The 16652-nt window shown below is 32.0% G+C and overlaps 3 protein-coding genes across 3 annotated transcripts; 1 reads left to right on the top strand and 2 right to left on the bottom strand.

Moving 5' to 3' along the window:
• Positions 1–60: 60 nt before the first annotated feature.
• On the bottom strand, positions 61–2026 carry LOC111493791 (calmodulin-like protein 8). The gene is made up of 4 exons (XM_023143642.1): positions 1957–2026; positions 1533–1690; positions 659–739; positions 61–326 (listed from the first exon to the last, which is right to left on the bottom strand). The coding sequence occupies exons 1-4, from the start codon at positions 2018–2020 to the stop codon at positions 192–194; spliced, it is 438 nt and encodes a 145-aa protein (XP_022999410.1). The 5' UTR covers positions 2021–2026; the 3' UTR covers positions 61–191.
• Positions 2027–3630: 1604 nt separating this feature from the next.
• LOC111493790 lies at positions 3631–7092 on the top strand. Its single transcript, XM_023143641.1, has 4 exons — positions 3631–4003; positions 4495–4689; positions 5358–5539; positions 6390–7092. The coding sequence occupies exons 1-4, from the start codon at positions 3715–3717 to the stop codon at positions 6714–6716; spliced, it is 993 nt and encodes a 330-aa protein (XP_022999409.1). The 5' UTR covers positions 3631–3714; the 3' UTR covers positions 6717–7092.
• A 1919-nt stretch (positions 7093–9011) lies between these two features.
• Positions 9012–11994, bottom strand: LOC111493789 (GDP-mannose 3,5-epimerase 2). Its single transcript, XM_023143639.1, has 7 exons — positions 11825–11994; positions 11216–11626; positions 10938–11031; positions 10719–10848; positions 10474–10606; positions 9531–9738; positions 9012–9443 (listed from the first exon to the last, which is right to left on the bottom strand). The coding sequence occupies exons 2-7, from the start codon at positions 11623–11625 to the stop codon at positions 9288–9290; spliced, it is 1131 nt and encodes a 376-aa protein (XP_022999407.1). The 5' UTR covers position 11626; positions 11825–11994; the 3' UTR covers positions 9012–9287.
• Between the last annotated feature and the right edge of the window lie 4658 nt (positions 11995–16652).

The following is a 16652-nucleotide window of genomic DNA, read 5'->3' as shown; positions in this document are numbered from 1 at the left end:
GTTTTAAAACTATGAGACTAACGACAATATATAATAGATCAAAGCGGACAATATCTGCTAGCGGTGAGTTTGGACTATTACACCGACCCAACTCAATTACTCGGGTTGTAAATTTTTACATCAGTAATCGTTATTAAATAATGAATCGAGTCATTTATTCAATTTTTTAACTTCATAAAAGGGATTTGGGATCAAATAAGAAGCATCATTTTAGCAAATTCTTCATAGTCAATAAGACCATCTCCATCCAAATCAGCTTCTTTGACCATTTGCTCTACTTCTTCATCTGTTAATTTCTCCACCATGTGGATCATCACATGCTTCAGCTGCCAAAGACACAAAATAAACCACTTTTAACCCTTTTTTCTCGGGTTTTTCGAGTTAGGGTTTAGGGATTGATATAACAGACCTTAAAAATGATCGAGAGGGATTTGTAAATGTTTTTAGCATAAATAAGTAACAAAAATTGAAAACCGAGCTGATCGACAGAATTGACTTCAGCTGGTCGATTTAAGTTTATGTGTCAACTAGGATCGGTTGGCTAGTGAATTCATAAACACTCAAACCGACCGACCCATCAGACAATATCGATTTTAAAAAACCAACCAAATAACGCTTCCAACATTTTCTTTTTCTTTAGGGTAATTAGAAATCAAACCTCGTTAGGCGATATGAATCCATCTTGATCCATATCAAATACTTTGAAAGCTTCTCTCAATTCTTCTTCGGCTTCATTTTCCTAAATATTCAAATATTTAAATTTAATTCTCGAGCTTTTAATAAATTCTTAAATAGCCTATTATTTTACTAATTATAAAAAAAATATATATATATATCTCGAAACCTCACAGATATTTAATTATTTTATAAATTATTGAAATATATTTCTTTTAAAAATATTGAATAAACTAATTTATTTATCCATTTTTTAAGCATAAACATGCTTTTTTAACAAGTAATTGACTTGATTTATCAACAAAATGAAGATTTAACAATAATCTTTAAAAATATTAGCAGGCTTGTTTAACAATTTATCTATTAATTACTTTCTTTAAATAACAAATTAAAAATTATATAATCCTCGAAAATAAAAATAAAAATAAAAATAAATAAATAAATAAAAAAGTCAAAACTCATATTCCAACAAGTTGGGCTCATTGAATATTTGTGGAAATTAAAAGTATATAATTGATTATTTGAAAATTCCTTTTGGAAAAATAAATAAATTATTAAAATACCCAAACTTGGAAGTAAGTTTACATTTATGCCCTTAAGACTTATTATTTTTTTTTTACCTTTGAAATTTATTAAAAATAACAATATTATTTACGTAATTACGTGACTGTTAATGTATATTAAATGATAATAATATCTTTTAAGATAAAATAAATTGTATCAATAATTTTAGTTATAAATAATATCATATACGCCTTTTAATTTTTAAATATTAGATATCACGCCAATTTTTTACCGTTATAAATAAAAAATTTATAAAGTTTAAGCATATAATTGAAATTAATGTTAATAAATACCTTCATCTTTTTTGCCATGAGATTGAAGAACTCCTCAAATTCAATGGATCCACTCCCGTTAATATCAACTTCATTCATCATCATTTGCAATTCTTCTTCGGTAGGGTTTTGATGTAACGATCTAATCGCTGTAGCAAGCTCTTTGATCGTTATGCAACCTATATTTCAAAAAATGTTCATAATTACGATCAGATATCAGTCACCTTGAACATAACTCAACGGGTTATGACGTATATCTTTAGCTTCAAAAATTCGAGTTTTCATCATATTCATATTGCTGAGTTTATAAACGAACAAAAATATGGTTATCAAACGATGATCGGTAATTCAAAAATTCAAGAACAAAAGATTGATCGTGGCAACAGTTAGCTGCCACGAGTGGTGATAGAAGAATTTGATTCCGATATTCGTAACTCATACATACCATCACCATCTTTGTCAAGCAGACAAAAAGCTTCTTGAAACTCTAAAATTTGCTCTTCCGACATGATGCAACGAAGAAGAAGAAGCAGCTGGTCTTTGATGAAAAAATTATACATATATACATATATATATATATATATATATATATATTAGAGATTCAAATTTAATAATTTATAATATATTGGGTCCATAAATATATATATTTATGGGTCACACATGAAGACTTTTTATACTTGTTTTGAAATGTTGATTTGGTAAATGTATGAATAATATTTTATTTTTTTGAGTAAACGTATATATTTTTAAAAATTATTTATTATAATTTTTTCATTTAATTTTATGAAAGAAAAACAAAAAATATTTTCAACTTAAAAAAAAAAAAACAAAACAATAAAAACAAGTTTAAATATATAAAAAATACATTTATTCATGTTTCTTAAACATGAGATAGGAATAATATAGGTTTAAAATATAATTTTGGTGGCCGTAATTTAAATTTTATTTTGGTATTTGTCTTAAAAAAATACCGTTGAATTTGAAATTTTTTTTATTAATATCATTAAATTGACGTTTTTTAAATGTAAAAAATAAATTTAATTTTTTTAAAATTTAAAAATTATATTTACCGTTAATATGACATTTCAAAAATATTTAACATTAAAAAGTTTGGAGATAACTTATGAAGTATTAATAGATATTTTCAGTGTTAAAACTACTTTTAAAATTTTATAAACAGTATTTATTTATTTTTAATTGAAGAGTATTAATAAAAAAAAATTGTAGGGTATTTTTAAAAATCAATTATTATTATTATTTTAGTAAACTAGTTTATCAAAATTAGAGTTTGAAAAAATGGCACATATTGACTAGGTCCATGTAGTTTTTTTCTTTTCTTTTTTTTTTTTTTTAATAGAAAAATAAAATTGAATAAAATAAATAAAATCTGTTAATGAATTAAGAAGGGCAAAGTTGAAATAAAAATAAAATAAAATTACTCTAGGCTTTTTCTTTTTCTTTTTTTAAGAAAAATAAGTTTAGATTCATATATTTTATTATTTCTTTGTCAGTCTTTTAAAGATGTTTATTATTATTATTATTATTATTATTTTCCTTTTTTCTGTCTCATGTAAATTGTTTATTATTTTTTCTCCAAGGAACTGTAAAAAGTCCCATTTAATTAATTAGAGACAAAGACAAATTATTTATAATATATATAATACAAATACTAAAAAAGAAAGACCAAGTAAAATGTAAAAAAAAAAAAAAAAAAAACATTTTCATATTTATATATTTTTTATAATTGATGCGTAGACTCTTTAATATAAATTTATGTATAGTCATTAGCTTTATGATTTTGTTCATCTCTTCAATTGATGTGAGATCTCTGTGACTAGCTCTAATACCATTTATAATAGTTCAAATTTAGACTAACAGATATTATCAGTTTTAAAATCTGAAAATGTCTATTAAAATTAAATAAAAATTGGACTAAAACAAAAATACAAGAATATTTTTTTTAAAAAAAGTCAAAATTTGTATTTTATTCAAACTCGATACCAAATTATATTTTTGTAATCAAAATTGAAAATTTTGGAACGTAATTAAAAATAAAAAATGGATTAAATTAAAAAAAAAAAAAAAAAAAACCGTATATTTCGATAAAAGACAGAGATACTCTTCGTAAGCCCAAAGAGTCAATTTCGCATTTGAAGTAAACTCTCCATTTCCCTCTCTCGAGCTTTTCTTCCTCTCTGCGAAAATGTCAGAAACCACAATAACGATCCTGGACGGCACGCAGCTAAGATCCATCGACCTCTCTCTGCCCTTCTCCGATGGTAGTGTCTCCGGAGCTCAGGTCCTCGACCTTGCCGATTCCTCAGTCTCCTCGTCTCTGTTCGAGATCGCCTTGTCGGAGACTCTCAGATCATCTGCTCTTAATCGCATTGGCTTCCACGACATTGTTGCTTTCCGACGATCGGAGCTCACTCGTGAGCGAGCCTCTGAGATTCTGAAGGCCTATGTAGCTGCGATCGCTGATGGTTTAAGAGGTATCTTGTTTCCTCGTGTTTGTATGGTGTCTTAATGCGTAATGTTCGTGAATTTCGTTATCGGTGCTCTTGGCAGCTCATCAGGAAGTATGATTGAGTGTTTTTTTTCCTCATGAATTTGATATTTTAGATCTTGCGAATAGTGAATTTGACTGTGAAGGATGAACAGAAAAGGGAGGAGAAATTGTTTCAGCGTGATGAAATTGAACTGATGGCTTAAATGTTGGTTGTTTGACTGGATTCCAAGCATGTGTAGGGCATTGATTTCCAATGAGAACTAGATACTTCGCTCAAAAGTTGTAATCTGATATTTTAGATATATATATACCTTGGTACAGATATCATGTATCTGTCTGGTTCAACCATTTTAGTCTAGTAGAATGATAGAGGATTACCTAGATCACTATGAATTATGATTGATTTGTTGGATATTTCTCTCTGTTTTATCTCTGTAGCAAGAAAACATTACTAATAAATTTCTGTTTTCCCAGATGATCCTGTTGTAGTGTCAATTTTGGATGGGAACAATCTGCGTGTTTTCTTAGATGATGAAGATGATTTTGCAATGCTAGCTGAGTCCCTTTTCACTGATTTAGATACAGAAGATAAAGGAAAGATCAAGAAGAGTGAGATTAAAAATGCTCTTATCCACATGGGGGTTGAAACGGGTGTACCACCTCTCTCAGGTTTATTCATATTTTACTTTCCTCCTTTTCTCCTCTTTTCTTGTTTCATTCTTGGTAATCTACTTTCCATTTTTACTTTGGTCTATGTCTTTAGACTGAGAATTGTCTTCTACACGCTTCTACAACGAATTTATTTGCAAGTTGGTCTTCCTGCCTTTGTTTGTGGAATTTTTCAAAACTTTCTGCTCAATTATATCCACTGTTTCATGTGTTCTACATATCATGTTTAAAACTCCCGTACATAAGCTTCTACGAGGATATTTTGAATCTCCTCTTAGTGGTACAGTAGCTAGCTACATAGAGCTATTATTCTGGTACAAGTCGCTAACTATTTGCAGAAAAAACATACTGCATCACATGTTTATCACGACTATGAATGCTTTCCACGTTAAATGTATGGAAGAATTTCTAGAATGTTGTAATACATTAAGGAGATGCAGATCAGACTCATCAATGAGAAATTTTTGTATAAACATTCTCTTTGGATTTTCCTTACTTGGAAATGGTTTTTAAATAACTTTTCTCTACTATGACGTAAGGAACTTTAGTTTTGAGCATTTGTTCTATTTTTTAACTGATCAGTAAAAGGACCCTACTTCACATATGATGTTAAAACCTGTGTGCATTTGCAACGAACTTCTCTTTGTAACATACCAGTGATGAAACAGAATATCCTTTGCTGAGCGACATCTTGCAAAAACACGAAGTGGAGAGCAGCAATGAATTGGGCCAAGCTCAATTTGCAGAAGTGCTTCAGCCTGTCCTTCAAGAGTTAGCAGATACTCTTGCAAAAAAGCCTTATGTTTTCATTCAAAGTATCAAGGTCGCTAATGGAGCTCGGATAAAAAAGGTAAATCGGTACCTTTCCTTTTCTTCCTTGGACATACCCCTCAATGATATCTTCCCCTTGACATTGGGAATTGGAAACTGTTGTAAACCCTTTTTTATGAGAAACTTTGAAAGTGTAGTAAACCCTTAATACCATCATTAGCATATTTTCTTAGATAATTTTACTGGCCTGGTTTATCTGCATCCGACATCTTACGTACTATAAGGATTACACCCATCAAATTGTGGATTCATTAATTTTGGAAATTTTAACATTATATACTATCAGTAACAGGCACTGACAAAAAATGGGTAAGCCCTGACATGTAACCCTTAAGTTCTGCACTGAGTTGACTAGCTTCTGGATCTTAGAACTATCCACTGCACTTAATACCATGTGAAATTGTTGTTATTATTTTATACTCGAGGAAAATATTCTTTCTGTTGGTCATATGATGATAGATACCCCACTGATTGCAGTGAGCTAGTTCACTGGAGTCAAAGTTACCAATTCTAGGGAGTCCATATCAATTTATGTCTGATCCTTCACATATAGTTTCCTTCAACCGTATTCTCTTTATGAACTAGAGCAAATCCAAATTGATCTTGTAAGACAAATGCTATTGAACAAATCTGTTTTTCAAATGATTTATATCGTCAAGTATACCCATTCCAAATTAAGTGACCTGCACTTCAGATATTGTAAACTGAATGTATATATGCACAGTGAGATCTGGTAGTTTTCTTCTTTGTGATGAAGTTTTATTTTCATCTAATCTACTCTAGTGAATATTGACTTGCATGAATTCTTACTACTATTTGGGAACTATGAATATTTTTGAAAATATTGTAATTCCTGATGTGAGTTGCAGCTTTTGGCTGACGAGAAGCAATTCAGCAATGTCATAGAAAAGCTCTGGCAGTGGCAGGGAACCCATAAAGAAGAGGATGAGGTAACAACTTCGCAAAAAATCAGGAATTACTTCGAAAAAGAATGGAGGGAACTGGGCTTACCACCTACAGAAGCCAATGATGCCGTGGTTCTTCTCTATGATGCAATATTTGCTGATATAGCGAAGGAGAAGTGTGGTTCAATATCTGAAAAAAATCAAGTAGAAAAACTTGCGAAGGAGATTTTGGAGATATTTGTGGAGCAGCTTGAAGCCAGTCCTGTGTATTATGATTGTGACCCCAAATGAGCAAGGTGACCGTGTTACATCTGAAGCTCGCGTCATCACTTACGGAGTCGGTTGTTTCTTTGATCATCATTCTATTATGATCAGGTACGAGCATTTAAGAGTAAAGTAATTATGATATCAAACTCGCGTTGGGCTAGCATGTTATCCTGAAACATAGTCATGTTCATTATACACCATACTGAATTTGGAGCCCCTCGAAGTGGCCAATAGTGTTATACCATAACATACAGATTCAGAATAAAAATGTATCATTCAGATGGGATTTGGTTATACATTTTGTGAGGAACAATATATAATCCTACCAGAAAAAATCATGTACTTCTAGGTGAAGCTTTTGTCTGGTTAGATTAAAAGTAAAATGCATGCTTCATTTGCATCCTTTTCTTTGCTTGCTTTATTGATATTTATTATTTGAATTTCTTGTTTTCTTTTTGCAAAGTGCACTTCTTTTCCCCAAAAGTAGAAAGTAGAAGTTTGTAACGACCCAAGCCCACCGCTAGTAGATATTTTCCTCCTTAGGCTTTCCCTTCCAGACTTCCTCTCAAGGTTTTTAAAATTCGTTTCTAGGGAGAAATTTTCACGCCTTTATAAAGAATGTTTTGTTTTCCTCCCCAATCGAAAATAGAGAATCTAGCTACCAAACTTCTTCCCCAGCTTTCTTAACTTCTTTGAAAATTCTATTATTTTGTCTAGCCAAATACCTCATAAAAATAGCACAGAAACTTGTTCCACATCTTCTCGCCTTTTGCCTCTCCCCTAAGTTCATTTATTTTAGTTGTCGAACATAATTCAACTAGGTAAGAAGTTCGACTAATTTTTTTGTCGAATAATTTTTTATTGTATGTGCAAGTATTTGAACCATGTAACATGATTATGGCTATCACGATAGAAGAGACGTAATACATGACAAGCCTCGAGCTTTATGTCTCCTTTCATTACTTACATCTCTCCAATATTGAGGATTAACAAAGAGAAGATTTATTATTATTATTATTATTATTTTTGCTTTTTTTGTGAACTCGACGTGAGAGCCTCTCGATCGAAGGGTATATGCTCATCAGCTGGTATATACCCAAATCTGGATGGGCTCCCACATAAATTGTTCTCCTTATTTATTGGTTCATGGTCCCATATGTTTGAAAACGGTAACATCAACAATAATTTCAAAATATTTGTATTGTTTTGTAGTACACAAAGAGCATATTTACTTACAAGGTTACAAATTTCGTATTTAATATTAATTTCTCCAAAATACATTACATCACTACAATATGTCTTAACTATTGAACCATACTTAAGTTAATATTGATTACATCACTACAATATGTCTTAACTATTGAACCATACTTAAGTTAATATTGATTGACAAACGAGTTGTGTTTAATATTAATAAAGATGTTTTAGCTATTGAACTATACTTAAAGTTGATATTGATTTACAATCGAATCATTTTTTATACTCGTTACGGGCTACCCAATTGCCCCAAAAAAGGACAAGGACAAAGGGGCAGTTGAAAATGAATTGGGAAATGTACACGTCCTTTAAAAGGACCACAAAGCAAAAGGTGAAGCAGAGCAGATGGGAAGGTGGCCTCATTGACACCAAGTGATTTCTCTTCTTTCCCTTCTTGAACCATCACTTTTTGTTTTGATTTTGATGGGTTTTATCGTTTAATTTCTATCCCTCCCTTTTACTTACATGATTTTCTCGACGCGTCAAATCTCATAGTGACTTATTGAGTACGGTTATTTATTGTGTTTTTGTTGGCTTTCTAATAATGTCTTCAAAGCTCATGTCAAACTTCTAAAAAAAAATTAGTTGGAGAGGATAATGAATAAAAACATCTGCTAGTGGTGGCTTGAGAAATTAGAAATGGCATCAGAACCAGACATCAAATGATATGTCAGTGAAGACGTTGGGCCGGAACGGGGTGGATTGTGAGATCCCACATTGAAGAGGATAACAAAGCATTCCTTTGCTTCCTTCTAAGAGTATAAAAATCTCCTCGTAACAAACGTGTTTTAAAACGGTGAGGAAACAGCGTAGACTTAGGCGGTTACAAACTGTCTCCTACTTAATTTTTTTTTCAAAGGAAAATGTCGTCTTTGTCCTTTTGGGGACGATGGCCGAGAAAAATAGTAATCGATAGTCTTTAATTAAGGAAAAAAAATCAATCTTACCCTAAACATCGGGACGTGCAAAAACAACTTTACCATAAAGTTTCAATGTTATCGGATTCTAAACTTAGATAAACGTCGTAAAAATCATACACAAAAAGTTCAGACGTGTGCTATCTGTTGAAGGAAGCATAGATTTCAGATTTAACAATGAAATAAACTGGAAAATCTATAAGAAATCAGACAAGAACATGAACCTGCTAAACAAAACTACAGTATTTCCTTGTTAAGGGCATATAGAATTGAATAGAATAGTAGGCATATAAAAGTATCCAGTAACATCTGAACACTACAGAGAATGTAGTAGGTAGTAATTGCAACTTTTGAAAACAACAGCTAGTATAGGTCGGGTTGCACCGATAGAACCCGAACGGCTTATCCGGGTGTTAACTAATTACTCTTTACCATCGGCAGCACGGAGTGACCCGAGTTGAACCGGAGCTTGGGTACCAACAACCTTTGATGATCCATAAAGTGAGAGGTCAATGCCTTGAGACTTCTCTTTTTCAATCTGCTCCTTGATCCAGAAGTAGGTAATTCTCAAACCATCCTACACATAATATACAGAAAAGCATAGGTGACGAAGTTGCGAAGAATTTAGGATCGTCGAGATGAAAACGAATGGCTCGACATTTACCTTCAACTTCATTGTGGGAGCCCACCCAAGTTTCTCTTTGATGAGTGTGTTGTCCGAGTTACGACCACGGACACCCTCGGGACCAGGGATGTGGTGAATTGGAAGCTTTTTGTTATCGAAGCTCAGAACGATTTCAGCCATTTCGTTCATGCTGACCATCTCGTCGCTTCCAATGTTCACTGGCTCACGGAAGTCCGACTTCGTCAATCTGCGAACAGAAGTTCGACGATTAAAATCTCATCCTGAGCTAGCCATGGTTTGTAACAAAAAATCGCCAAGCAATGGAGCTGTTCGGTCACTCAACAAAGACATCAATCATTAAGCAGTCATCCCAATTCACGAATCAAAAAGTTCACAACCAAACAGATCAGTGTACAGCTACATACAATCTATACATCACTTTCCCTTTAGCTCAACCTTAATTTAATGAAGCTAGAGCTGAAACCAATAAGCCAAAAAGTACTATAACGGTCCTGGCCAAGTGTGAGATCCTACATTGGTTAGGGAGGAGAAAGAAACATTTTTTTGTAAAGGTGTGGAAACCTCTCTTTAACAGAGGCATTTTAAAACCTTGAGTGAAGCCCAAAAAGAAAAGCTCAAAGAGAATAATATCGGCTAGAGGTGAACTTGGGCTGAAACAAATAGTATCAGAGCCAGACATCAAGTGGTGTGCCAGCGAGGACGTTGGGCCCCCAAGGGGTGGATTGTGAGATCCTACATCGGTTAGAGAGGAGAACGAAACATTATTTGTAAGGGTGTGGAAATCTCTCCTTAGCAGACGCGTTTTAAAGCCCAAAGAGGACAATATCTCCTAGCGGTAGGCTTGGAATGTTACACCAAGCCCAACTAATTCGAGGAAGGCTTCAGCCACCTTGGCCGATCGTATCAAATCCGAGAGGCAAAAGTTTAAAACATGGAATTTGCAGCAGATGAGCTTTATTACCTAAGCACACCTTCAACACATTCATCAATGAAAGTGAAAGATCTTGTCTGAAGACCATCACCCCACATCTCAAACTTGTCTACAGAAGTAAGAGCCTTTCTACAAAATGCAGCAGGAGCCTTCTCCCTTCCACCTACACGAATAAACTGATAGCATTAGATCTTACAACATAAGTGTTATGAAACCTCCCAACTACCTTTCCACGTTCCGAACGAAATATAACCCTTTTCGGCATTTCAATCTACCTTTCCATGTTCCGAACGGACCATAAATGTTATGAAACCTCCCAACTCGACACTCAATACCAAAATCCTTCGTATAATGCTTGCACAACTCCTCCGTAGCAAGCTTCTCCAAACCATAAGCATCTTGAGGCTACAAAACAATCGTTAACACGGTTTTAATAACGACATAGCTAACGATAGCTTCGTTTCTTAGTCGTTTACATAGAAGCAAATATGTACCTCAGCAGGCCAAGCATCTGACTCTTTCAAGCTCACATTAGTTTCCAATTGCTTAAATTCGGGGTAGATACAAGCACTAGATGCATAGAAAAACCTGTATCCACAAGATGGAAGGGACAAAGCCAAGAACAATGATTATACACATAAAAGCTCATAAAAATTTCTAGCTCATCCTGACCCCACCACCCACAAGCCATGATTCTAAAGCGTAAAAGAATTAACCAGTCCTGTACCGTTCTAGAAACCATGAATTGAGAAAGTTTTTCATGAAAACTAACCTCTTGACGCCATTGATTCTTGCAGCTTCAAGCATATTGAAGCTAATCATGGTGTTATTATACATGATAACAGAGTGGTTGGATTGGATGAAGCCCATACCACCCATATCAGCAGCTAAATTGAAGACATGGTCGACTTTTTCAGTGACCTTCAAGCAATTTTCCATCACTCTAAGATCAACAAGATGGAATTCATGGCAGAACATATCCTCTGTCATGTGTTCATTCTTTTTCCAATCAGAAGCAATGATGTAATGGCCTTCGCTCTTCAAACGCCTAGCAATGTGAGAGGCGATAAACCCACCGGCGCCGGTGATGGAGATTCTCAGCTTCTCCGATGGCCAGTACGGCTCTCTTTCAAGCTCCTGATAAGTGTAAGAACCATAATTCGCTTCCCCTGCGCTCCCCATTCTGCACCGTAATGGAGATTCATTATCAGAAGGGAATGTGAATTTCACAAAATTCAAACAAATCAAATGAAAAACAACAAATCAAGAACTACCCAGAAATCGAAACCCTAAATTGAATGAAAACACGGAAACATTGCAAGAATCAACAAGAAAAAGCAGAGGAAGCCACAAAATCAAGTTCGGAGTCGGGGTTTTATACCAGAAAAATGGCGGAAATTCACGATTCTAATAGATAAAATTGAGGAAGAACACTAAATGGGCAGTGATGAAAGCGGAGAAAGGGAAATGGGTAGCTAATGGAATGGCGTGGCGCAGAGCGGGTAGGCTGTGGTGGCTATTAATAGACGAGAAGGGTGAAGTGAGCGAGGAAAGACGGCCATTCATTTATCTTTCTCTTACCCTTCCCGTTGGTCCCATCTCTCTCCTCCTCCATAACGGCAGCTCCAATTTCCTAATCGAGAGGTAACATGACACGGTAGTAACGACTCTGACTATGTGAAAATGAAAATTTAGGATCGTTGCAAAAATATTCTTACTTTTCTTACCATTTTTTTTAAGTCAATTCTAAAAAGTTGAATTTGGACTCAAAAAAGAAGATACCTTTCGAATCGTTTACAATTTCTTTTTAGTTTTCACTTGTTTTTTATTCGTGTTTACCATGATTTTAGTATGTGCGTTTGCGTTCTTCGTCAAACATTCAAAACTTTGGTTCAATTTCAAAAACATTTTAGACTTAGATAATAAAACGAAGAGATTTGTGCTTAATGATTATTAGATGAGTACTGAATGTTTTGTTTTTTATTCGGATGTTTTACTGCATAGATTTTCCGACATCCCTACCGACAAGCACGAGCTTATTGACATGAACTGCGAACCTTATTTGGGAGATATTTTTTAGAAAGTACGTATAAATCAAGTTTTGCCTTTCGATGAAATAATTAAGAATATTTTTAGATTAAGTTTGTAAACACTATTTCTACTCTTGTCAACTTCTTCAACTTCTTCGTACCCGATAGTTATATGTTGTGAGCCGTTGTTGTTGTCTTTTTGCTTGCATCACATATAACACCAATTTCAATCTTTCAAATCTTGCTTTCAAAACTCTCTTTCGAAATCTCTCTGCTCTCGTTTTCTAAAGCTTTCTTCTTGAACCGGGGCTAGAGGCTCGAGTATACCTCATTTGACCGTAAGCGACACAAGAATGAATTGACTTAAGTTGATTCTTGCTGTAAAGTGAATGCCGCACAATTGCAAGTTCGTAAGTTTTTATGCTTTTAATTTTAATAGAGTAGCTTAATCTTCCATTTAGGCTCTAAAAATTTAAATTTTCAACTTGATCCTCGTAAATTTGTTAAATCCCAATGGCTCGAGTTGACATAATTGTCTTACAGGACAATTCTTTGAACGTCCAACACGTTTTTATTAAATGTAAAAAGATGAGAAACTTGCAACCTAAGATTAGATTCGAACCTGTTTTAATAAATTTAATTAAACTATAATCACATGAATTATTGGTAGTTGGTAAACCATTTTTAATTTATTTGAAATTATATAGATATTGTCCGTCTTGACCCGTTCATCCTCATGGTTAGAAATGTTTTGTTCTCTTCTCCAACCGATATGAGATCTGATAATCCACCCCTGTTGAGGCCCAACATTTTGACCGACATAATGCTTGGTGTCTGCCTCTAATACCATTTATAACACTCAAATCTATCACTAGCTTTAAAAAGCGTTTGTTATGGTGAATTTTTCACACCTCTTATAAAAAATGTTTCGTTCTCGTCTCCAGCCAATGTAGGATCTCGCGTCTTTGAATAATAGTGTTTTAAAAAAATTAAATAAAGCTTATTATAAGATGAAATTATATAATATGTTACAAGGACATAGTATTTAAATAGATGGAAGCTCTAATACGCTTCATGGAGTCCTATGATATGTTTGAACATTGACCCAATAATATATACATATATTATATTATATATATAGGTTCCTTTTTAGTATAAGTTGCGTAAAAGAGAAAAAACGAGTTCATTTATTCCGTTTTTAAATCTTTGATTACGAATTTGTCAAACTCTCGAGCCATTAAAACAAAATATAGTCTTTAATGACGTTTTTGTTTTGTCCTTTCTGTCGTTCACAAAAACCTTCACGTCGTGATGGGTAGTTCAAAAACTGCTCTAATCTTACAAAAGTTGAAACTTTGATTATCGAAGACGGGAAGCTCAAATGTGTCAATATGAACATAGCTCAACGATAATTGACATAAATTTCAATCTTCAAGTTTCATATTTATTATACCAAAAAAAAGCTTGGATTATAAGAATATATGAATTCGTCTTTTATCTAACTTATATATATCACATGGAAATTAATACAAATATTTGACCAGTGAAAATGCTCGTTTGAAAAAATATAGAGGAGATGTCCACAAGGTAGGGCAGGGACGAGAAAACTTTCTCATCTCTATCCCGACATCTATTTCAACCTCTATTCTCATAAAAAAAAATTCATTTATTTTTGCGAGGATCGAATTCTAGATAAGAAATATCACGTTAATTCTTTATTTGTAATAAAATATTGAACGGAATATTATTTTTTTAATATTTTGAATCATTTTATTTTAGTAGTAAATTTTCTAATATATTAATTTTCTTAACATATTGAAATTAAAAAAAAATAAATAAAAATTTGTAATTAAGTCCCTCTGCTTATTGTAAATAAAAATGAATATTGACTGAAATATTTTAAATATTATTTCAATTAAAAAATAAAAGGTTAAATAAAATATAATTCAGGAAATAAAAATTTTATTATCATATTAAGGATTCACTTTTTGAGCCCTACACACCAATTGTCAAATTAAAAAAAAAAAAAAAATCAAATCAAATTAAAAGGAATAAAATTTAAAATCATGTATCCATTTCTATGTTTAATTTCAACCATGTTTACCGAACATAGATTTGATTAAATATTCGTATACCTCGAGAATAAAAGGGATATTCGAGAAATTTTAAAGATCGAGAATAGAGTATACTTGAAAAGAATTGAGCGATAAATTTTTTTATCATAAACTTAGTCACTCAACTTTTTAAAATTACAAATTTAATTTCAAAAATACGAAATTTAAAATTTAAAATTTAAAATTTTATTAGCTATAAAATTAAATTCATATAATTAACTTTAATTTTTAAGATTTTTTTTAAAGACATTATTAGATATAAACTTAAAATTTTTGAGACAAATAAATTTTAAAAATTTAAATTCAAATAAACACCATTTTAAAATTTTGAATTTTATTTCAAAAATATTTTTATTCTTTCAAAAATTCAAAAAAAAAAAAAAAAAAACCCTATTTTTGAAACATAATATTATATTATTAAAAAAATTTAAAAAGTTTAAAAGTTTTTTTAAAAAAACATTAAAAGTACTCAATAAAAGTTTTGAAAACTCAAAAACATTTTTTAACCTAAAATTAAAACAAAACGTCTAAAATTAAACTTTTTCTTGAAATTTAAGAGAATTATTTATTTATTTATTTTAAGATTAAAAGGTTTGAAAGTTTATGAATATATATATTTTTTTTAATTTTTAATAAAAATAATAAGAATAAGAATAAGCGTTGGGCCCACATAGTGTGGGCCAGTTTTCATATGGGCCTCAAATTGTTCAGTGTGTGATCCATTTTGAGTAGCCGTACGTACCATTGGTAAGCAACCATCCATTGGAACCCACTTGGCCTCTCCCTATCTTCAATTTTATTTATTTATTTATTTATTTATTTTGGGAATTTCATATCCATCACAAATTCATATTATCCTTTTATCATTAAAAAAATATTAAAAAAATTAATAATATCTTACTTTTTTTTATTTAAAAAAAAATTAATTTTCGATATCGAAAATACTATATACACTCAATTATAGTCCCGTCAATATAAACATAATAATTTCTAAAATCAGTTTGAATATTTTAAATTTAGTTTTAATTTTTAAGTGAAAATAGGAATATATATATATATTTGAAGGCAAGTGGATGATGATAATTAGCCATTTAGAAAAATCTTCATATTGGCCTTCCTTTTTATTGAACAAGTGGGAGGGTGAGGAGACAAAAAGCCTATTTTAGAGACATTAAAATATTCTTTAATAAATATTTTTCAATTATATATATATTTTCGAGTTCCCTCTCACGGCTTTAAAACGCGTCTGTTATGGGAATGTTTCCACACATTTATAAAACGGTGTTTCGTTCCCCTCCCCAACTAATGTGGGACTCTCATAATCCACCTCTTTCAGGGCCCAGCGTCCTCGCTGACACTCTTTCATTTCTTCAATTGATGTAGGGCTCCTATCAAATCCACCCCTTTGGGACCAGCATCCTTATTGGCACATCTCGTGTCGATGTATTTATTTAATTTTATAATTATTTATTATCCTTTCACTCTTTATATGGATAATTTTTATTAAAATTAAAATAATTTCGGTGTTTTTTTTAATCAAATAGGATGAGGAGATTTTTTAGAAAAAATTATTATTATTATTTTTGATATCATATAATCATGTATTTATTCAATTATTGGGACATAAAAAAAAAACAAATTATATTTATTAGGGGAAAAAAGGGTATGGGCCCTGATAAGTGGGCCATGGTTTTGATGGGCCTCAAAGTTGTGGTTATCCGTATCATTGGAAAGCCATCCATTGGAACCCACTTGTCCTTTTCTCTCTCCTCTTTTCTCTCTCTTCAATTCAAAAAGTGTGGGGAAAGTTCCATCTGCACCACAAAATGATATTATCCTTCGTCCATTTATGTGTGGCTTTTTGGTCATTTCACGTTTTCTTTTCCCACTAAAAATATGGGAAATCTAAGTGTTTTTTTTTTGTCCACCTGTATTTTATAATATCCAAAGTTTTTATTTTATTTTATTTATTTATATATTTAGAGTGGTTTACTCCTTTACTTTTTGTTTTGTCTATGGATTCTTTTCTTTTTTTTTATTTATTTATTTTGTCTCTAAAATTTTA

Source organism: Cucurbita maxima, unplaced genomic scaffold, assembly GCF_002738345.1.
Source record: "Cucurbita maxima cultivar Rimu unplaced genomic scaffold, Cmax_1.0 Cma_Scf00019, whole genome shotgun sequence".
Lineage (NCBI taxonomy): Eukaryota > Viridiplantae > Streptophyta > Magnoliopsida > Cucurbitales > Cucurbitaceae > Cucurbita > Cucurbita maxima.
The sequence above is the reverse complement of the archived record's forward strand: the minus strand, read 5'-3'. Positions and strand labels throughout refer to the sequence as shown.

Bases quoted from the DNA above. Each gene is read 5' to 3' on its own strand.
- LOC111493791 (XM_023143642.1), bottom strand. From the start codon at position 2,020: ATGTCGGAAGAGCAAATTTTAGAGTTTCAAGAAGCTTTTTGTCTGCTT. The intron at 1,691-1,956 runs GTATGTATGAGT...TTTGAAATATAG, and splicing joins GCTTGACAAAGATGGTGATG to GTTGCATAACGATCAAAGAG. The intron at 327-658 runs GTTTGATTTCTA...TGTCTTTGGCAG, and splicing joins GATTCATATCGCCTAACGAG to CTGAAGCATGTGATGATCCA.
- LOC111493790 (XM_023143641.1), top strand. From the start codon at position 3,715: ATGTCAGAAACCACAATAACGATCCTGGACGGCACGCAGCTAAGATCC. The intron at 4,004-4,494 runs GTATCTTGTTTC...CTGTTTTCCCAG, and splicing joins GATCGCTGATGGTTTAAGAG to ATGATCCTGTTGTAGTGTCA. The intron at 5,540-6,389 runs GTAAATCGGTAC...TGTGAGTTGCAG, and splicing joins ATGGAGCTCGGATAAAAAAG to CTTTTGGCTGACGAGAAGCA.
- LOC111493789 (XM_023143639.1), bottom strand. From the start codon at position 11,625: ATGGGGAGCGCAGGGGAAGCGAATTATGGTTCTTACACTTATCAGGAG. The intron at 11,032-11,215 runs GTTAGTTTTCAT...TTGTGGATACAG, and splicing joins AGAATCAATGGCGTCAAGAG to GTTTTTCTATGCATCTAGTG. The intron at 9,739-10,473 runs GTAATAAAGCTC...TTCTGTTCGCAG, and splicing joins TGTGTTGAAGGTGTGCTTAG to ATTGACGAAGTCGGACTTCC.